This window comes from Theropithecus gelada, chromosome 13, assembly GCF_003255815.1.
Source record: "Theropithecus gelada isolate Dixy chromosome 13, Tgel_1.0, whole genome shotgun sequence".
In the NCBI taxonomy this organism is placed as follows: Eukaryota; Metazoa; Chordata; class Mammalia; order Primates; family Cercopithecidae; genus Theropithecus; species Theropithecus gelada.
In genome coordinates this window covers 29,335,826-29,358,073 of record NC_037681.1, presented here as the reverse complement: position 1 = coordinate 29,358,073, position 22,248 = coordinate 29,335,826, and the positions used below count along the sequence as shown (strand labels likewise).

Genomic DNA, 22,248 nt, shown 5'->3' with positions numbered 1-22,248 from the left:
ACTGATATATGTCCATGAAATCTTCACAATTTATGTTCCTCTGCCGTGGCTCCAGCCCATCCCTCCGTTCAGAGTCCCTGACTTCCCACAACAATATGTCTGTTGTGAAATAAATGCACAAGCTCTTATAAAGTAACTTGCTTTCCATCTTTATAAAGTGACATCTGCTAACACTTTGGTACCAGATGGGGAAGTTGAAGATAAACCTTTATATATGTTTTTTTATGTCAGGCTTGACTGCTTTCTCCAGTGAACAAGATACAGTAGGCCTGCTTTGGACTAGTCTTGAGTCATCTGGACAGCATAAGTAATGAGCAATAAATCCAATTTAAGGATACGTGTATTGGAAAAATCATGGTACCTCTGACAAAAAAATTGTTCAGCGATAGAAATGGACCAAAGTTGTATGAGCTCAGGGAAAAAAGTCACTTCTATGAAACAAGAGAATTTTAGAAGAGAAAGAGGAAATACCTTTTTCTCCCTAATGAGATTGAAGTATATTTTACTACACAGATCTTAAAAATAGGTTCAGATGAAAGGAAATTACATCAAAAACAAATAAAGCCCAGGTCAAAACAAAACAGTTTAAATGCACTAAAAAGCCAGTTAATCAAAGCTGTTGAATGGAATTGGGAAATACACCTGGAAGGGCAGAAAAGGAGAGCAGATGTTGGCAATCCGGTTTATGGATAGTAGGTATTCCTGGAGAACATGACCTCATGGGCAGGACCAGTAGATGCTGGACCACTGTGAAAACCTTCATGAGCTTGAGGAAGTAGCCCAGGTCACATTGTCATCATAGTGTAATGAAATTAGGAAATAGTTATATAAGTTTAAAAGAATTGCAATCACTTAGAAAATTTAATTCTCCTGAGAATTTGCAACCATATTGGTCTTGTTCATCATGCATCCTAGTGCTTAGCACATGGTGGCATTAAATATATATTGAGTCAGGAATAATACTTCAGTACAGAAGAAAGTTGAAAATACAGTGAGAAAAATGGGGGAAAGTAACAGACAACACAAATGGAGAAACTAGAGCCATGTGGGGAAAGGCTGTGCCATCTGAAAGAGAAATTAAGAGCTTTGAATACTTGAATTATAGTAAGTGAGAAATAAGCATTTATTCATAGTAGAAGATAGAAACAAAAAACATACTTTTAAATAATTTAGTTTAATGTTGATAACAGAAATATTAACATTAGCAACTTAAGCTTAGCGATACCATAAAATCATGAGTTTTCACATTGACCTTTAGAGTCCTGGGACTCTGCAGGCAGGTTCTGCAGGTGTCTTAGGAGCTCAGCAGATGAGGTTCTAGGTCTTCTAGTCTTGCTTCAGCCACATCTGCTCTGTATTTCTCTAGTTTGTATTTTGGGATCCCGTATAATATTTCATTAAAAATATTTTGTTGCTCTTTTAACCATTCGATTTAAAAAGTGATTTAACATAGCCAAATTGAATTTATTATACAACCATGTGGATTGGTGTTTAGTATGGATTTGTGTGGCCCAGTCTTTGCTGGGCTCCCACAGCCTTTCCATCAGTTTGATCTTGGTCATTATCATTACCCTTTTTATTTCCCTGGTCAGCTATTCCAAATTATTGTCAGTCTCAAGGCCTTTACCTAACATTTCTGTATTATCTAGGGATAGGCTTACTACATTTAAAACAGTAACTTTATTTCAGTGGCTTAGCATAGTAAGAGTTTATTTCTCATTCACATTACAGTTCATTGAGGATGGAGTCTCTGCTCCACAGTCATTTAGGGAACCAGACTCCTTCCTTCTTGTGGTTCCACCTCCTTCAGGCTCTGGAATCCTCTAGGTTAAGTTGAGGGCGGGGTGGTGAGTATGAGCAAAGCGAGGGTGTGCCTACGCAGCACTTCTGCCTGCATTCTGTCAGCAAGCATGAGTCACATGGCCTCACAGATCAGAGGACAATTGACATTAAGAGCATAGCGCATGTTTAAAAAACAGCTGTATAGGACATGACTTTAGAAGTATTTTGCTGACCTCTAAAATGTCATTGAAGGCTGGGTGTGGTGGCTCACCCCTGTAATCCCAGCACTTTGGGAGGCCAAGGCAGGTGGATCACCTGAGCTCAGGAGTTTGGGCAACATGGCAAAACCCTGTATCTACTAAAAATAGAAAAAATTAGATAGGCATGGTGGCACATACCTGTAGCCCCAGATGCTCAGGAGGCTAAAGTGGGAGAGTCGCTTGAGCCCTGGGGGCAGGGGTTGCAGTGAGCTGAGATTGCACCACTGCACTCCAGCCCAGGTGACAGAGTGAGACCCTGTCTCAGAAATAAAATAAAGCCATTTAAACACTTAAATGCAGTTTTAAATGTTTAAATATGTAGGAGAAAAACAACCTGGCCTTTTTAAGATAGAAAACCTGTTTATAAAACTCCAAGTTTAAAGAATACCTTTTAATCCATTAGGAGAAAACTTTTTATTATTATTATTATACTTTAAGTTCTAGAGTACATGTACACACCGTGCAGGTTTGTTACATAGGTATACATGTGCCATGTTGGTTTGCTGCACCCATCAACTTGTCATTTATATTAGTATATCTCCTAATGCTATCCCTCTTCCAGCCCCCCACCTCCCGACAGGCCCCAGTGTATGATGTTCCCCTCCCTGTGTCCAAGTGTTCTCATTGTTCAGTTCCCACCTATAAGTGAAAAGTGTTTGGTTTTCTGTCCTTCTGATAGTTTACTGAGAATGGTGGTTTCCAGCTTTATCCATGTCCCTGCAAAGGACGTGAACTCATCTTTTTTTATGGCTTCATAGTACAGGAGAAAACTTTTGACCATTATCAGTGAACTGATAAAGATTAGACAGTCGAATTAGCTGAAGGAGACCATTGTGGCAGAATGAACTTGAAGGCTCTTGGTTTTTTGTTTTTTGTTTTTTAATGGACACAGGAGAGAAAAAAGCCACCTAGAGACAGACTCTCCCCTTGATGAAGTATTTGGGCACAGGGACCCCTTGAATGTGTTATAATACATGAGCAGAAAAGATCCTGACTGGATCCTAATTAGAGTGAATATCGTAGCTGTTCAGAGTGTCAGATGGTTAAGAAGGTGAACTGGATAGTGACTCACCCTTCGTGCTGAGCTGGCCCGTTGCTCTGATGCTAGAAAGCGCAAGAAGCAAAGCCCAGACTCCTGCTGGGGAATCAACCTGAAATCTCTCTTGTATGGGACAGTTTTACTTGCACAAGAGTATGGAGAAACTGCGTGTGGGTGTATGTGTAAATTGTTAGGTTTAAGATACATTTAAAATGTTGATTAGGTAAAGATAAACTTATACCATAATACAAGTTTCTATTTACAGAAAGGTTGAAAAGCTACTGAAGTTGTTTGATCTCACGTTAGCCTCAGATAATAGATACAAGAGAAGTATAAAACAACTAAATAGCTTTCTTCATGTCAGCAGTAATCAGTTAGAAAATATGATAGAAAAAGGATCCTTTTTCAAAAGCAAGAAAAACCATGAAATATCTGGTAATATGTGTAAAAATAAATGTACAGAACCTCTATGCAGAAAACTATAAATTTTTACTGTAGAACATAGAGTAATTGGGGAAAAAATTCAACCCGTTTGTTTGAATAATAAAACTCAGTATTGTGACTGGGTGCAGTGGCTCACACCTATAATACCAACACTTTGGGAGGCCAAAGTGGGAGGATCACTTGAGCTCAGGCGTTCAAGACCAGCCTGGGCAACATGGTGAAACCCATCTCTACAAAAAATTTAAAAATTAGCTAGGCATGGTGCTGTGTGCCTGTAGTCCCAGCTACTCAGGAGGCTGAAGTGGGAGGATCGCATGAGCTTGGGAGGTTGAGGCTGCAGTAAGCCATGTTCACACAACTGTACTCCAGCCTGCGTAACAGAGCAAGACCCTGTCTCAAAAAAAAAAAAAAAAGAAAAGAAAAGAAAAAAAGAAAACAACCCTCAGTATTATAAAGATACGAATGGGGCTGGGCGTGGTGGCTCATGCCTGCAATCTTAGCACTTTGGGAAACTGAGGTGAGTGGATCACTTGAGGCCAGGAATTTGAGAGCAGCCTGACCAATATGGCAAAACTCATCTCTACTAAAAATAGAAAAATTAGCCAGGCATGGTGGTGCACAACTGTAATCGCAGCTTCTTGGGAGACTGAGGCATGAGAATCACTGGAATCCAGGAGGTGGAGGATGCAGTGAGCTGAGATTAAACCATTGCACTCCAGCGTGGGCGACAGAGCTGTCTCAAAAAAATAAAAAATAAAGGAAAAAAAAATACTGATTCCCCCAAGTTAATCTGTTGGTGTAATGCAGGTAAAATTGGAGTTTTGAGGGAAATTAGATAAATAAATTGAAAATTTTCTCTAGAAGAATAAATGCTTGAGTGTAGTGAAGTTGATATAAAGACATACTACTGTCTGTAAAGCAGGAGTCATTAAAATATTCTGGACTGACAGGAATAGACAAACCAAGGAAACCAGGATGAAGGACCGAGAAGGAGACTCATGGATCTAAGAAATAAAAATACAGAACAGCAGTGGTGGGATCAGAAATCTGTGGGGAAAGCCAGGCTCTACTCTTCAGTAAATGGTATTGGGATGTTTGGAAAGAGAAGAGAAAGGTGAATCCTTGCCCCACGTATAGATAATAGATTGTAGATGGAAGCAAGAACAGATTTTTTGGCAAAAGAATATGTTGTTTCTGTGGTACTGAAAGAGTTGCTTTTCGTGCACCCACCAAAAAAATATGTATGTGAAATAATTTTTCATTCACGTCAAGAATGTATCTTAGAGCTAACTGAACTGTATCAGAGGCTTGGTAAATGTTTATTACTGCTCAGTCGTGTGTGCTCCTTCACTAAGGTTTATTAAGCATGCGTTGTGCGTTTTGATAGGTTCTTGAAGGCTGAGCTGGGTACTTTTGTAGGCATCATTTTTTTCAGGTATAAGAAGAAGTGATAGAGCATGTGATCTGATAGCCACAGGTGTGCTTGTCATGTCCATCAGTCCTTTTTAGAAAGCATTATTCATGCTCAGAGTCTAATCGTAGATGTGTTTCTGTGTTCTGAAATGAGTCATGGAAGGCCCCCCTTGGCCCTTCATTATTTTCCCCGCACATGGCGCCCAGCAGCTGTGTTGCAAATAGGGTTAATGTGAATCATTAGACTGCCTGCGAGTAGTGGGCCTTTATCCTGGCCCATTCTGTGGGAGTGTCTCCCAGCCCCTTGACCTACCTCTGATTACAGGAAACATTCCGTTTGGCTGCCACTAATGTAATTCAAGTTACCAGGAGTAAACAGAGATGGATCCATTTATGGTTTGCTTTGTCTGTTCCCCACCCTACCCAACCAAGCCTTTCTCCCTGAACATATGTGTGTTCACCAAGCGGTGTGGCACAAGATTCATCAGAAACATGCAGTGTTGTTCTCACTCATAAGTGGAAGTTGAACAACGAGAACATTTGGACACAGGGAGGGGAACATCACATATTGGGGCCTGTTGTGGGGTGGGGGTTAGGGGAGGGATAGCATTAGGAGAAATACCTAATGTAGATGAGGGGTTGATGGGTGCAGCAAACCACCATGGCACGTGTATACCTATATCACAAACCTGCATGATCTGTACATGGATCCCAGAACTTAAGAGTATTAAAAAAAAAAAAAATGCAGTGTTTTCCTGAGGCTGAGAAGCTGGTGACGGACCTGCAGGGCCCCCTTGGTGTGTGCCCTCTCACCTGTTCTTTCTGTTTTAGTTCTGTTGCTCATCCCAATGTCTGTCCTTGGGACACCCTTTCAGCCATATCTACATGTCCAAACCTCCGCAGTCTTAAAGGCCCAGACTAAATGACTCTTGTTTGAAATGCGTTCCCTCAGCTGTCTCTGTGCAGATCTTCAAATAGCTCACTGGGCAGTGGATACTTTGTTATGTAGTTATTCACATACCTTTCATTTTTCATTTCCTGTTCTCAAGAGAGAGCTTCTCCAGAAACAGCACTTCCCTTTTGATTATTATGTCTCTTCAGCGCCATTGGCTTCATGGCAGTTCTGGCAGTTACTATGCAAAGGTGTGAATGGGAGAAAGGACCCAGCTCCTATTAAACATCTGCTGTGTCTCAGATACTATTAAATTTAATCCACACAGTGGCATTATTATCCATGTTTTATAGATAACCGTTTTGAGAAAAGTTAAATAACTTCCTTGTCTTCCACAACTGATGTGAAGTGGGGTCAGGATTAAGTGTTCTGACCCGTGTGTCCAGCTGCCTATGCACTCTGCTGTCTAGGGCCTCTTGTGCCAAGTGTGCCTAAAGCTGCAGTCCTGAGTTCCCTTCTCAGTCAGTTTTCTCCTCCTAGTTAGTTATCCTGGTCAAAAACCTTGGTGGTGCCAGGTGTGAAACCCTGCATTGGATGCATTATCAAATCCCGTTGACTTTCCCTTCAGAATAGATCTAGAGGTGACTTCAGACCTCCTGTGCTGTTACCTTAGTCTGAGCCACCGTCTTCCCCCTGCCCACCTCCCCTGCCTCCTCCCCCTGACCCCTCCCCCTACCTCTGGTGCCCCCACAGTCTTTTTTCAACCTAGAGTCAGAATATATTCTTTTAAAACCAAGTCACTCTTTTGCCTAAAATCCTCCAGTAGTTTCCTGTCTCACTCAGATTCAAGCCTCTGTCCTCACTCTGCAGAGCCTGCCGGATCCGGCATCCTGCTTGCCATCTTTAGCTTCTGTTCCTGTCCTCCTTGCTCGTCACATTGGCCTCTGTACTGATCCTCAAACATGCCAGTCACACTTCTTCCTGGGGCTGTTGAACTTACTTTTCTCTCTTCCTAGACCATTTTTACCCCAGGCCTCCACAGAGCTTGTCCTCTGTTTCACTGTCATCTTCTGGGTGAGGCCGGTTCCCACCTTTGTTCTGTATTCCTTAGGCCCCTTACTCTGCTTCATTTCACTGCCCAGGACTTGCAGCATCTGACACACTGTATCTTTGCCTGTTTATTTGTTTATAATCTGTCTCTCTCCAGTGCAGTATAAATTTCTTAACAGCGAGGACTTGGCCTGTCTTGTTCACACTGTGTCTTTGGCACATAGAACAGTATTTGGTGAATCGTAGGTGCTCATTAATTAAGTACTTGTTTTTTCTGAATGAAGCTGTAAGAAAATGAATGAATGGATGACTAAGACGAATGGCCTTTTCCATTACCTCTCACTTTGTATTCATTTGGTGTTAGGTAAGTGGGGTTACTTGGTGTCAGTGGATTTTGTTTGGATGCCAGGGTACTTGTACACTTAGGATAACTGAGGTGAACAGTTAACAGTTTGCCTCTGTTGCTGGGTAACACATGTCCTGGTGGCAAGCTGTTACCTAGTGGATGCTTTTAGTTGATTTGTAGCATTAATATACAGACTTCTCTTAAGCTTAGTGGTCTCCCAGAGATAATGGAACAATCATGAAAGTAATTGTTCATTTTTAGCATTCATTCTCTTGTAATGTTTAACTACATTTGAGTTTTACTGTGTAATAGAACCAAATCCTACTATTCTTGTTCTTTGTAGAGAAAAAAAATGTGTGAATATATTTTTTAACTTTTTCATCCTTTGTTTTATTTCAGGAAGTCTAGAGTTTTTACCTCAGCTGAATTTTTTAATATTAGCTGAAACTGTTACATCAGTTGAAGTATTACTATGAACAGTTACATTTCATATTTTCCCACATTCTTAGCAGAGGATCATTGGAAGGAAATTTCAGTAATGCCACTTAAATATACTGATGTTGTCCTATAGAAGGAAAGGGAAGCTCCATCCTGAGGCCCTGACCTCACTCTGGAAGTTCCAAAGCCTTCTGCTTCCCCTACCTTCTCCAGGTTCCAGTTTCCATACTAGGGAAACAGGAGGTTCTTTCCAATTCATGTCGAGGTATCCCAGACTTTCCTAGGGCCCAGGAAGTGGTTAGATACTGAGGCTCCATTAATACAAAGTCAACAGATATTTAATAGTTAAAGTGTCAGTAAAGATGTAAGTGAAATAGTTGTGTGAATCACCCTAATTGTCCTGAAACAGATATTTATGAACAAAATATGCTGTTAAGAAAGCCCACTGCGGTTACGCCCTGTGCACCATTGCACTGTTTTCATTTGTAAATGCTTCGTGCACAGTCGTTCCTGCTGCGGAAGGGTGAGGTGTGCCCTTTCCCATCAGTCTTTCTTGTCTCCCAGCCATGTACCTGCTGCATTGGACTCATCTGTCTGTTTTGGCCTCCAGTTTGCATTTCTGAGCTCTCTTTAATCTGCTCATCCCTTACTGAACTTTTCCTATAATGCTTTCTTATTTTCATCCACAACATACTCCTGCATAGTTCCCTATGATAATTTTGTCTTCTGTCTTTCTGTTTCTCCATGTGCTACACCCCGGCTGATGGGTTGGACCAGAGGCATTGGGACTGCCATCCTCTTAAAACAAAGGGAATGTATGGAGCTAATGACCATCAGGAAATGAAACCAAAACTTGATGAGGCATTTCTATAAACCCGTCAGCACACTGACAGTGTATTAGGTGCCAGGTACTGAAGGCACAGAAATAATTAAAGCAGTGTTCCTGTTAAGTAGCTCATGGGTGTTTTGTAGTAATAGGAAAATAAACGAATCATTACAATATATAATAAATGCTTTCAAGCACAGATAAGAAAGAACAAATGGGAGAGAGTATAATTAACCTACAGAAGGAGTAATAGATCTTGACTGGACACTTAGATTCAGTTTATTTTATATTTTAAATATATTTATTTGGCCAGGCATGGTGGCTCACACCTGTAATTTCAGTACTTTGAGAGGCTGAGACGGGTGGATCGCTTGAGCCCAGGAGTTTGAGACCAGCCTGGGAAACATGGCAAAACCCCATGTCTACAAAAAATTTAAAAATTACCCATGTGTGGTGGCACGTGCCTGTAGTGTCAGCTGCTTGGGAGGCTGAGGTGGGAGGATCGCTTGAGCCCAGAAGATCGAGGCTTCAGTCAGCCGAGATTGCACCTCTGCACTCCAGCCTGGGTGACAGAGGAAGACCTTGAAGAAATTTTTTAAAAAAATTTATTTAGCACATATTTTGTGCCAGACACTGTGCCACATGCTGGAGATTCAGTGGCGAACAGGACTGTTAGGTTCCTTGCCTCATGGACTTTCTAAACAAGGGAGAGATGTTAAAACAACCACTGAGATTTAATAAAGAAAACCACTATGAATGTTAAAACACCTTGAAGGAAACAACCAAGGACTAAGATGAAATGAAGGGTATTTGCGTGCATGTGTGTGTGTTTTTGTGGGCAGAGGGAAGCTGCTTGAGGTCGAGTTGTCCGGTGGGCTTCATGTGCGAAGTGATTCTTCAGCTGATTTGTGAAGAGGGAGGAATCACTTATCCTTGTGAAACGGTTCCAGGAAGAGTAGTCTGGGTGGAGGGAGTAGCATTTGGAGAGAGGCTGGAGTATTCAGGTCTGTTTCCTGCCTTCCTTCCCACTCTGTTAGGGCATGATTCTTGGAATCAGCAGTACAGCTACACGTCACCTGTCCTCCCAGCCACACGTCACCCATCCTCTCAGGTACACGTCACCCATCCTCCCAGCCACACCTTATCTGTCCTCCCAGCCATACATCACCTGTCCAACAGTAAAAGTTGCATGTGGGTTCAGGGGCCCAAGTGGGCACAAGAAGGACACTCAGAGCACTTATTTACATTTTTGTTAACATCTTGTCTGTATATACCTGACAGCTTACTGTGTCACTGAATTGACAAAATAAATGTAATAGTTGTTTTATCAGTTGTTACTATGTTTTAAGGTGACATGGAAATTAGAATTTAGAACTGAAGAGAATGTTGTAACTCACCAGTGAGCTAAACTATGAAAAGAATTAGGCAGAATGAGAAAAATGATTCTCTCCCCCAGGGAAATGGAAATTATAGGGCATTTTTATCATTTTCAAGGACTTGAAAACGATAAAGCCCTTGTGAGGACGTCTGTGAGGATGGACATGAAGTGGAGACGGAGGCGCCTGCGTTCATTGTCCCTCCTGACAGCAAACCCAAGGTCTCCCACATGCCCGGCCACCCAAGCCACTCGGGGCAGCCCCCCTTCTCTTTCAGGCTGCTCTCTGCTCACCACTTGGTTTGCATGAGTGCCTGGTGCATCCCAGGACATCTCTCCCCCGGCTCCACTTCTGTCTGTGGTGCCCACGTGACCTCCCGGGCACACACTGCTTCTCATCCTTGCGGCCTCCAGGCTGGGCAAGGCCCCCTCCTGGGTATCTTGCAAAGCAGAAATAGCAATCGGGTGTTCCAAGCCACCTGGGGGATTTAGGTTGGTTGAAGCATGATTCATACATGTAAATGTAAGAACTGACTTTTAAGGGAACCTGAGAGAAATCTCCTCCCTTAAGTACTTCCAGTTTAAGAACATTTGTCATTGATAAGACCTTCCTGTTAGTTGAGGAGAATGAGCTGTAGTTTCTCAAGGGCCCAGGTCTGTGAATCAAAGTTCCAGTGGTAGGAATGTTTAAAGCAAACCCTTGCTGCCGTTTGCTGATGTTGTGAGAAAGACACCTCTGTTTGCCAGAGGCAGCAGTTTGAGTTTCTGCACTGAGCGGTGTGGGCTGCTGGAAGAGAGCAGGTCAGAACTAGAACCCCAGGGGTCTAAGCCTGGAGCCTGGAGCCCCCTCCCCTCCTGGCCCCTTTCGTTGGCGGTGCATGGGGTGATGCTGTGTGCGCCACAGTGTCCTCAGGTTCTGTGAAACATGTTCTCCTCTGCATGTATAGAGCACAGTCTACCTTGGGTCAAAACACAATTTCCTGGTTTTATTATATTATTGTTTCAAAAAGTTAAATAACTTCTTGTCAATTGTTCTTCAATACAGTCTGTAAGCTAATGTAATAGTTAAAGGATAAAAGCCTTCCTGGTGGTTTTATTTTTTTATTTATTTATTTTTATAGAGATGGGGTCTTGCTCTGTTGACCAGGGTGGTCTCAGACTGCTGGGTTCAAGCAATTTTCCCACCTCAGCCTCCCAAAGTGCTGGGATTATAGGCATGAGCCACCATGCCCAGCCTTAACTGTTTTTTAACACTGTCTGTAAGCTAATGTAATCCTTAAAGGATAAGACGCATCCTAGTGGTTTTCTTATGTGGATATATTTTTTTCCTTTCCAAGTTACTCATTCAATTATAATGACTATAAAGTATGGGAGAATAATGCCATTTTTAAAATGATTTTAAAGTCATTTTTCCTTTCAAATACATCATGATTTTGGTTCCTTAGATGGCTGTGTGTAGAGTCCGTAAGCCCTGGGTGCCTAGTTTTTAGAATAGGGAGTTGAGAGTCTGTCCATGATTTGTTGAAGAAAGTACTGAGCCGAAAGCAGGAGACTGGGGCCACATCTCATGCCTGCGCACTTCTCAAAATCTCTGGGCCTTGTTTTCTACTGTGTGAGATGAGGAGGCCAGGTTAGATCACTGGGTCACCAGAGATTTCTTTTAGGGGTGGAGCCTTTTTCTTTTCTTTTTTGTTTTTTGAAGCCTTGGAGAAAGCCCAGATCCCCATCTCCTATGCTGTCTTCAAATACATAACTCCTGAGTTATTGCTGAAATCCCTTGGAGGTCTTTTTTATGTTAAAAATTTCAGGCTTTGTAGTGATAAAAGCAGAACAAACTCTTAACTCATATGTCATAAGTATTGTTTTAACTTTCTTCTTTTAAAACACTAATTTTTTTTATCTTGTCACAGCCCAATGATGATCATTACTCAGAAGATCACTAGTTTGGCTTGCGAAATTCATGATGGTAAGAATTCTGAAATTAATTTTTATCGCTGAAAAAATTTAATTCCAATAATATTTTGCTTGAGATATTACCATAACTTTCTGCTATTAGAGTAAGGAAATGGAGGGAGGTAAGATAGGGAAATATACTTAACTGTGCTTAGGGTTATGAAAAATGCTTACTTTCCTTCAGTGTTTTATCTTCATTTTTAATTCGGTGCAGTGACAGAAAGTAGAATAGTGTGATTTAGTCATGGGGCCCACAGTAGTGATAATTTGACATATAAAGGAAAGAGACGTTTGGTCTAGATCAAGTTTTATTATTTCCTGCTTCAGCTCTTCGTTAAATTTTTATTATAATTTATGTGTTTTCCCCACCTCTTCTCCTTTATATACACACATTCATAATTACATGTTTCCATGTATTTTTATTATGAATAATTTCTGTCTTCAGTGAGTGGACATCTAGTCCTGGCCTAACAGGACTCCGAGTCATGAGATTTGGGTTCTGATTCCTTCAAAGACTGAAAAAGCCAAGCATCCCTGTTAGAATGGTCATTTGTATGTAGCCTGGGGAGCTTTGGAGATGAGTTTGAGCCCCACTGTGTCTCCACCCATCCTGCGCCCACTCCCCGCGCAGGTTTTCCCTCTTATTGTCAGAGGACCAGCCTTGACAGTACTGTGAAGAGCGAGCGAGAGAGAGAGAGAATTTTTCCTCTTCTTCCCTCTGGCTACTAACAAGAAAAATTAGCGCTTAGTTTTTTTGGGGGGGTGGTGGAGGGAAGGAGGTAGATTAAAAAATCTCTGCTACTTGTTTAATCAAGTCTGCAGGTTAAACAGCAACTCTCTTTCTGCCCTTCAGAGAAAGAAACACCACTGAGGGAAAATTCTGCATACAGGAGGGAACATGAGGATGTGGCTAGAGTGTGGGTTTTGATGGATAGGCAAACATACGCTCAGATTCCAGTTCAGCTTCTTACTGCTTCAGTTTTCTCCTTTGTCAATTAACAGTATGATTCAGCTTGGAGGGTTTTTTTGTGGATTATAATTTATGCACAGTGTCTTGTAGTTCTTGCATCCTGATCAATGAAGTGGGTGAAACTCACCAGACTCTGATACTAGACTGTAGTTATAAAACTTATACTAGGAAACACTATAGGTAAAAGCCTACAGTTACCTTCAGGTGCTGAAACTTCTGTAGTATGCTAGTACCAGATTACTCCTGTGACACTGGAAAGAGAATATAGGGAAGTTGTGGATCAGGGATATAATTTTGTCTATAGGTCTGGAAGTATCTGATGACAATATATATTCAACTCAGAAGAACAACAAACCTCATTTTGTGACCTGTTCTTTTAAATGGATTTAATGGTAATTATCTCTTTAGAACAGTTTAGATTTTGATTAGTCTTAGCAGTGTTAGAGGAGTTCATACACTTTAACTTTTCAAACTGAGTTCCTCTTCCAGTTTGCTTCAGACATCCTCTGAGACAGTCTGCTGCAGGTCTTCCACACCCCATACCACCCACCCCTTTATTCCCAGGGGATAGATTGAACCCTGTCTAACCCATATTTTATCAGCTAGTCTTTCAGAGAAGGGCCTTATTATCTGTGTATCGGGGGACCCCAAGACCACTCCCAGTTTGGTGATTCACAGGTTTAGCATGTGGTTGAATTCATGACTAACATTTATTACAGCGAAAAGATTCCAAGCAAAGTCAGTAAAGTAAAAAGGTGCCTGTCATGAAGTCTGGAAGAAACCAGGCACAAGTTTCCCGAAGTCCTCTCCCAAGGGAGTCACAGAGAACGTACTTAATTCCCCCAGCAACAAATTGTGACAACACCTGTGAAGTGTCTATCAGGCAAGCTCTTTAGACTCTCAGCACCCAAAGCTTTTATTGGGGGCTGGTCACATAGGCCCCCTAGCACACATCAAAATTCCAGGCTCCTAGAAGGAAAGCAGGTGTTCAGAATAAACCACATCTTTAGCACAAATAGGCTAGGCATAGGGGACATTTCCTATTGGTGTAGGGGACTGTGAACCAGCCAAGTTCTCGCACAGCAGCCAGGGGCACACCTTATAAGCAGGCCTGTCTAAGGATAGCAGTCTCAGAACTGTGTTAATTTGTTTCTGCACAGCCTGGTTCTGGACCACTCCTAGATGAAACCAAATAAATTACCTACAACTGTGTGTCTGTTTCTCAACTATCAATCCACTGTCATCATTCATATTTGTATCTTCAGGAAGCAGGTGTTATTTTATCCTTGGGTATTTGTAGGCATGGTTTTTAAGACATTTCATCACCCTCATATAATAGAGCCTACTTACCCTTCTGGCTTTGAATTGTGTATATGAGATTGCTGAGGGCTGAGGATGAATGACTAAAATAACCTGCTGGCATGTTTGCTCATGAAGTCTGGCTTATATTGTGGCCTGTAGGGATAGTGTAGCTGGTTGTCTTGCTGGCGGCGTCATTGATGTCACCTCACGGTAGAAATACTTCAACCTAAAGGAATGCTTGTACAGGTTGAATATCTCTTATATGAAATGCTTGAGAACAGAAGTATTTCTGATTTTGGATTTATTCAGATTTTGGAATATTTGCATACATATAATGAGATATCTTGGGACCCAAGTCTAAACACAATTAATTGATGTTTTATATATACCTTTTACACATAGACTGAAGGTAATTTATACATTATTTTTAATAATTTTGTGCATAAAACAAAATGTGTGTACACTGAACCATCAGAAACCAGAGGTACCACTATCTCAGCCACCCATGTAGATAATCAGTAGTTGTTTGGCATCACCATGATTCCTGACTCTGAATATACATGAAAATGATAAGCAATCATTTTCTTATACCTATTCATACATAAGTACTAAACAGTGGAAGATACGCCATTCCATTAATTCAGTGAAAAAATGGTGTGTTCAGGGGATCTAAGCAGCACAGTAGAATCACTGGACCACCCGTGTCAGCTGTTAGACACAGCAGCAGTGGCAGGCTTTCCGTCTCCACCTGCAACGTGGTGTCGCACCGGGGCTCAGACATCTTCTCATACCCCATTGTTTGCTGGACCGCCTCACTTGTATTTGGTTAGACTTCTAGCTTTAAAAAATGGTATCTTGTCTTTAATTGGTTTTTGGTGATTCTTTTGGCAAGTTCCCAAGTTGTGAACTGAGAAGGGAGGCTGGGCTTGTTGTGCATGTAGACTTTTGACAGAAGTTTGTTCTATGAAACTCTGTCCTTTAAGCTCTGCGTCCACTTTTCTTGGCTAGTTTACACTTCGAAAGCAGTAATTGCTTCTTTGAGTAACATGGCAGACTGAACTGGTGTAGAGGCCCACCCTATGCCAAACACTTGGACATGCTGACTAAACATAACAACACAGTTTATGTATGGCAAAGCTTGAAATCACAAAGAAGGCTGTTAACATGTCACTTGCCTGGTAAAAGCATGAGGGAAAAAGGATAAGAAGTTTTTAAAAATTGAATACTTATCCTCATTTCTAAAGAGGGCTTTTTTTTTTTTTTAAGGAAAGGGTGGACAGCATATATCTAATATGGGGGAAGAAAGTAGAATTGTCACAAGTAGGAATTATCCTTTTTGGGGGTTTAAATCCTGATAATGTTTTACCGTTTTCCCTTCTTCTATCATCTTTTTTTTTAAGTGTTTTTTTTCCTCCTGCTTATAAAAAGTAGGTATGTGATCATTGAGCAAAATTTGAAAAATACAAATTGGAAATATGAAGAAAAATAATCTTCCATGTCCCTCCCCAGACATTTCTCAGAGCCAGACTTTTTTTTTTTTCTTTCTTTCTTTTTTTTTTTTTTTTTTTTTTGAGGCAGAGTCTTAGCTCACTGAAACCTCCACTTCCCAGATTCAAGTGATTCTCCTGCTTCAGCCTCCTGAGTAGTTGGGATTATAGGCGCCTGCTGCCACACCCAACTAATTTTTTTTCTTTAGTAAAGACAAGGTTTTACCATGTTGGCCAGGCTGGTCTCAAACTCCTGACCTCAGGTGATCCACCCACCTTGGCCTCCCGAAGTACTGGTATTACAGGTATGAGCCACTCTGTGCCCGGCCCCTTCTTTTTTATTAATATTTCCTTTATCATCTTATGAGGTATAGTTTTCTTTTTACATAATTGTCAAAAGTGGAATATGTAATATATTCCCTTTCCCCAATTGTTGCATATATAGGCTGTTACTTTTTTTCCAACTATTATGTATAAAGTTGTGATGATCCTTGTCATAAATTTTGAATCGCACCTTCAGTTATTTCCTTAGGGCTAGAGTTTTAGGAATAAAGGGTAGAAAGATTTCTAAAATGTTTGCTATACTGGTTTACAGAAAGATGATGTGAGTTCCTCTTGGTACCTCATTTATTTGTTTATCTTCTGTCTCCGTACTAGAATATAAGTGCTATAAAACCAGGGAGTTTGTTTTTCCTCTGCTCTTTCCTCAGTGCATAGAATAGTTCCTGAGGCATTTTAAGGTGGTAATTATTTTCTTCTCATCTTTGTTTTATATACATATAAAATACATAAAATGTGTGTTTTACATAATTTAGATTATATTATATGAGTAAGAGCCCTTTAAAATTTCTGCATACTTATAATAGGTGAAAATGGCATCTTGCTCTTTTAATGTACATTTAATGATTTATAATGATAACGTTATTAATCGTGAAATTAACATTTCATGTTAGTTGGCTACATGTATTTCTTCTACGATTTGTCTTTTCATGTTTTTAGGTTTGTCTACTTATTTCACTGTTTTTTAATTGCTTTAGCTTTGGTTCTTTGGGGGAATGTTACTACTTTACTTATATTAATTTATTAATATTAATGTTGCTATTTGCTTTTTAATTTCATTCCCCTTTGGTCTTTAAATTGGATTTGAGGTATATATTTTTAAAGCATATGGATCTAGTAAGTTGATGTGTAATCTTAAATAATATATCCTCCTCTTTGAAGAGAAAGGTAAATAGATGAAAGAAGATGATGTATTTGAGTTTGGTTTTCATGTATTGGAGTCATGGAGGAGTAAGGAAATTGCTCCTTGCTTTATGTTGAGCTTCTAGTTTATAGTACTCATGTGTAGTCATTTAAGTCATCCAATAATAGAAAAATTGTAATGCCCGTTTTTGAAAAGTCATAGCATTTAGAATTAAGGATAATAACATTATAATTTTAAAAGTGCCAGCATTTGGGAATTATTTAATTATAACTCCCCTTAGAGTGGAGTTAGATACCCAACCATGTGTTATTTTATAGAGACTTTTCACATGATCGAAGCTGTGTTGCCATGAGAAGGAAAAGAACAGTCATTATATCAAAATTGGGAATATAATAGCATGAATTTCAAATGAGGAAAGTAATGAAAGTGTGCATGGGCAAAAATGCCATTTTGGGGAGAAATCTTAATTGGTAAGAAGAGTACCTATTTTTGTTTCTCAGGGATGTTTCGGAAGGATGAAGAACTGACTTCCTCACAGAGGGATTTAGCTGTAAGGTACGTGCCTTTGCATCCTATTCTGCCATGCTTCCTGCACCCCTGCCTAGGACCCACGTTCCTTCTGTGACTGAGACTGATTAGTTCTTCTAGAGGTACTTACTTCTGAAAATCAAGCCTCACTCCCTCCATGCACCTCCCTCCTGCCAAAGCCTGCTGGGCGGGGCTGGGCATCCCTTCCGGCTCCTGTAGCACCCTGCCTCTGTGATTGTACATGTGCGCCTCCTATGGGCCACAAGGTTAGCTGCTAAAGTTTTCGTTCCTGTGAGACTCTTGAGTTCCTTGAAGACAGGAGGATAGTATTGTCTTCATGTCTGCCATGTAGTAATTACCGGTAATAATAGCAGCTACCATTTACAGGCCAATAACTTGATGGCAGGTACTGGGCTAAGATACAATACATTAATATAGCATATCGATGCCGTATATTGAAATCATAAAGAACTAGTCAGATAATTCTCATTATTATTTGAGGAGTTCATTCTGGGATAGGCTTCTACTTCATTTACTGAAGGCACTCTGATGACTAAGGAATGGCTTAATTTCACAGGGTCTATCTCAGCTAATATAATTTGAGATGGAATACTCATTATACTTACAGAAAAGTTTCCCATGGATTACCTTGTTTCCAAAACTAGAACGAATAAGTGCATAGCTGCTAGAAGAATGAGATTGTTTGTGATATTATTTAGAACTAAACTAAGTATTCATCTTTCATCCCAGGTAGCATGTCTTGGGGGTCTTTTTGTATTTTCCCATCTTTAAAAATGTTGTATTCCGATAGCCCCTATAGTCAGTCTTTATGTATCAATAAATAGACACTTGAGTAGCTTTCCTGACGAGAGGTTAATTTGCTCTTGGTTCTTTGATCTTTAGGAGCCCTTGCGCCATCCCAGTAGCTACTCATTTACAGACACTCAGCTGCCATTTCCCCTATGCCTCTCACATCGAGAGCAAATCCCCAGACCTAGGTAACCACACCTCTCACCTACCTGAACAGTGGAAGAAAGCTGAGTGGAAAAACACTGTCTTGCTCACTGGACTCATTTTAAATTTGTTACCCCAAATTTAAAATTAGGATCCTTAGTATTGCCAGTGGTTCTGCATTTCCTCGGTCCACTCACTTGCCCACACTCTTCTAAGATGATATATTCTCCTTCCTGCCAGACTGCTAACACGCCGTCCCCCATACTTGTGTTGGTAGCAAAATTTTATTTTTTGGAGAGAAAAAAAAGCAATCCTACTTTGATTCTGCAACCACCAAATCTACCATGCTGCCTGAATCTATAACACAGTGCTCTGCTTTCTTTCCTGGTGTCAGGTACTAGCTGTGCATAATCTAATCGAAGGCCAGCTTCTCACTGCTGCACAGAGTTCACTTCCTTCTCAAGGATTTTGCTGCATCAGTTACTCCTGCCTGTTCACTCACCGATTTCTCCCTCTCTGTTGGGCCATCCCCACACCTGAACAGAACAAGCTCATGACACCTCTCATTTCCTTCTGGCCATCACCCTGTTACTGCACACTCCTTTAGAGGAGCACTTCTTGAAGGCTTTGTGGACATTCAGTGTCTCCCCCCATTCTCTCCTCAGCCTCCTGCATTCAAATTTTTGTGCCCATTCTTGGTCTGAAATCGTTCTTTCAAGATTGCCCTTAATCTTGGCCGATTTCATTGTCAGCTTGTTTGTATGATGCTGAACCTCAGCAGCACTGGCCAGTTGGCCACTCTTCTGAAATACCTTCTTCACTTCCTTCCAGGACGTTCCCTTCTTTCAGTTTTTCTCGTCCTTCACTGGCTCTTTGTCTCTGTCTCTTCTGCTGAATCCTCTGCCCCTGCTTCTGCCTTACCACTAGTCTGGGCTCAGCCCTGGACTTCTCCGTTTTCTCCAGGTGGTCACATCCGTTGGCTTTAAAGGCCATCTTCATGTTTGAAGTCTCCTAAATTTATATTCCCGCCCAATCCACTCCCCTCAGCCCCAGCCTCATTTATCCAACTGCCATTTTAAGGTCTTCCATGGATAGTGACAGGCAGCTCAAACAGAACATGTTCAAAACAGAACTTCTGATTTGTCTCCCTCTTCCTTCCTCCTCCCACATCTGTTCCTCCACCATTATCACCCAGTTAGTTAATAGCAGTACCATTATCACTGGTGGCCTGGGGGGACTTCCATTTTCTTACAGCAAATCCACTTCACCAGCAAGTCAAGTTAGCCCTTCCTTTAAAATTAATCTCTAATCTGACTGATTTTCACCGCTTCCACTGGTCACATCCCAGTACAAACCCTCATTTTCTACTTGGTCTGCTGTGGTAGCTTTCCTTCGTGGCTTCCCTATTTTCTCCCATGCCCTGCGCAGCCTACTTTTCAGCTAGCAGCCAGAGAAGCTTTTAATTTGCATTGGATTATATTATTCCTGTCCCCTGATGAAAATCCTCCAGTGGCTTCCACTGTAATTTAGAATAGAATTACAAACCCCTGACCACAGCATATAAGGCCCAGCAAGAGCCCAGAGCTCGACCCCGCTTCCTCACTCAGTCCATTCTTAACTGTGCAGACCACTCTGTCACAAATACCCTCCCTTCGTGCCATCACTTTCTATCCCTTTACTCTGCTTTGTTTTCTTCATAGTAGGTATTACTGTCTGATGTTATACAAGACATTTGTTTTATTTGTCCTTCCCCCTGCCCCTGTCATTGAGGACAGGAACTTTGTCTCATTTATTGTCCCCATCATCCAAACTGTGATCATTATTTGGAGTGATTTCGCCTCCAAGAGTCAGCTGACAATGTCTAGACATTTTTGGTTGTTACTGCTGAGGGAGGTGGTGCTACAGGCATCTGGTGGGTAGCACCTAGGGGGTGCTGCTAAACACGCTGCACCGCACACGAGGACCCCACAACAGAGAATTATGGGTCCAAAGTGTCAATAATTCTGCAGATGAGAAGCCCAAACTTGAGGCAACACATAGTTGATACCAAATATCAGTGGAATGAATGAATGAATCTTTTGTTTGATATTATACACTACAATTAGACTTAAGTTCTCATTTTATAAATAAATATAGTTATTTACTTCAGTACCTAAAATGACTTGTTGTTTGATATGACAGTTGAGCCAAAAATTACTTAAGTAAGTTTCATGGTTTAGAACTATCTCCTGTCCTTGCTAATGGTGATACATAGTTTGACTTGGTGTTAAAATAATTGGTATTGAGAATGGAGCTCTGCTGCTGGAGTACAAGGAGTTCTTTTATAACCTTGTGACTGCAGGGTACTTACCCTGGTCTTTGATACAGTGAGAAAGCATGCTGTTTCATCATTAAGTAGAAAGAACTAAAAGAGAAAATCTGCCAGAAACATTTTCTGTCATCAATTTCAAACCCTAAAAAGAAAATACTTAAGGTTCAAGACATTTTTAAAAGTGGAAAAATAATTCTGGAAAAGTTAGAAAAATAGTTTGGGCTGAGTGGTAACCCAGATAGTATCAGATGAACAGGAATCACTATTTTGTTCTATTTAATTTCTCAAAGAAAAATAATATATGCTAAGCTAGGCAAGGTGGTGTGTGTCTGTCATCCCAGCTACTCAGGAGGCCAAGGCAGAAGGATTGCTTGAGCTCAGGACTTTTGAGTTCAGCCTGGGCAACATAACAAGACTTAGCTCTTTAAAAAACTGTTTATGAGGGTATTCTCTCAACCTCTCTTGTCCACAAGAGTGTTTGTATTTTTTAAGGAGGCAGCTTATCATATTCAGAGAGGAGAAGGGACTGTAACATGTTCAAGAAGCCTGCCTGCTGTCCCCAGGTGCAGTTGTGGTTTCTTTGTGATGGTTTATAATTGACAGTGGACGGTAGACTTTCTTAATGGAGCTGTTTAAAAAAAATACACTCCTTATTCATTTATATGATAATATAAATAGTCTAAATAATCTGTGTTAACTACCCATTTTCACCATGTTACCCATAGGTACCATGTATCATTTGGACAGACCTCTAAGGAGCGGAATTAAAAATGTTTTGAGATGTCCTTGACTCCCTTTTCTCCTCCACCTCACAGCCAATCCCTCTGCAGCCTTCAGGCTCCACTGCCAGGATGCATGCAGAGCATCTGCCCCCTCCTCCAGCCAATGTCACTTTCTGCCTGGAGACTGCAGGAGCCCCACACATGGGCTGGAGTGATGCATTGAGACATAGGTCTTTTAAACACCTACTGTGTTTTTTCATTTCAGTCAGAGTAAAATCTGAAGTTCCTGCCATGGCTTGTAAGGCAGGCCCTGTCTGATCCCACCTCAGCTGTCTTGCCTGCTCCCACCTCTTCCCCTGGGTCCACTTTGCTCCAGCCCCACGGCTGCCTTGCTGCCAGCTATGCCCAGCTCAGGGGTCTTCACGCATCATTCCCTCTGCCTGGAACCCCTGTCACCAACATCCACACAGCTCCTCTCACTTCTTCCTGGTCTCTGCTCAACTGTAACCTTACCAGAGAGGCCTTTTCTGACTTCTTAATAGAATAAAAGAGTTCCTTCTTTTTGTAGCACTTAGCACCTCTGAAAATATGTTTTATGTATTTTATTATTGTTTTCTGCACCCGGTATGCAAGCTCTGTGGATGCAGGATTGTCCTCTCTTTGTTTACTGCCGTATCCAGGCCCTGCAGCAGGTGGGGCACACAGTGCGCAGCACGTGTTTGTTAGAAGAGCAAATGATTGCCTAGGAGGAGACAGCAGTGTGGATAGTGCATCCGTCTTTGATTTGTCTCATCATGAGAAATCTAAGTCGAAACCTTCATATTTGCTCATAAGGATCTGTGTAGAAACTCTTATTCAGACATACTTTTGAGCATGACTACGTCCTGATCCTTAAAATTCCTATTGTATGGGTACAAATGAAAATGAAAGCTTGTCTTATTTTGGAAATGGA

At 41.1% G+C, this 22,248-nt stretch overlaps 1 protein-coding gene across 5 annotated transcripts in view; it reads left to right on the top strand.

The window, feature by feature from the left end:
* The window catches only part of MBOAT2 (membrane bound O-acyltransferase domain containing 2), a 147,939-nt gene that overhangs the window by 100,321 nt on the left and 25,370 nt on the right, over window positions 1–22,248 (top strand). For all 5 annotated transcript variants that reach the window (XR_003115296.1, XR_003115295.1, XM_025354337.1 and 2 more), the window contains 2 exons: window positions 11,776–11,831; window positions 17,282–17,336. Coding sequence is in view for 3 of the 5 variants with exons in the window: in XM_025354337.1 (XP_025210122.1) it covers window positions 11,776–11,831; window positions 17,282–17,336 (111 nt within the window). In the remaining 2 variants the exon portion in view is untranslated. The remainder of the gene's footprint in view (window positions 1–11,775; window positions 11,832–17,281; window positions 17,337–22,248) is intronic.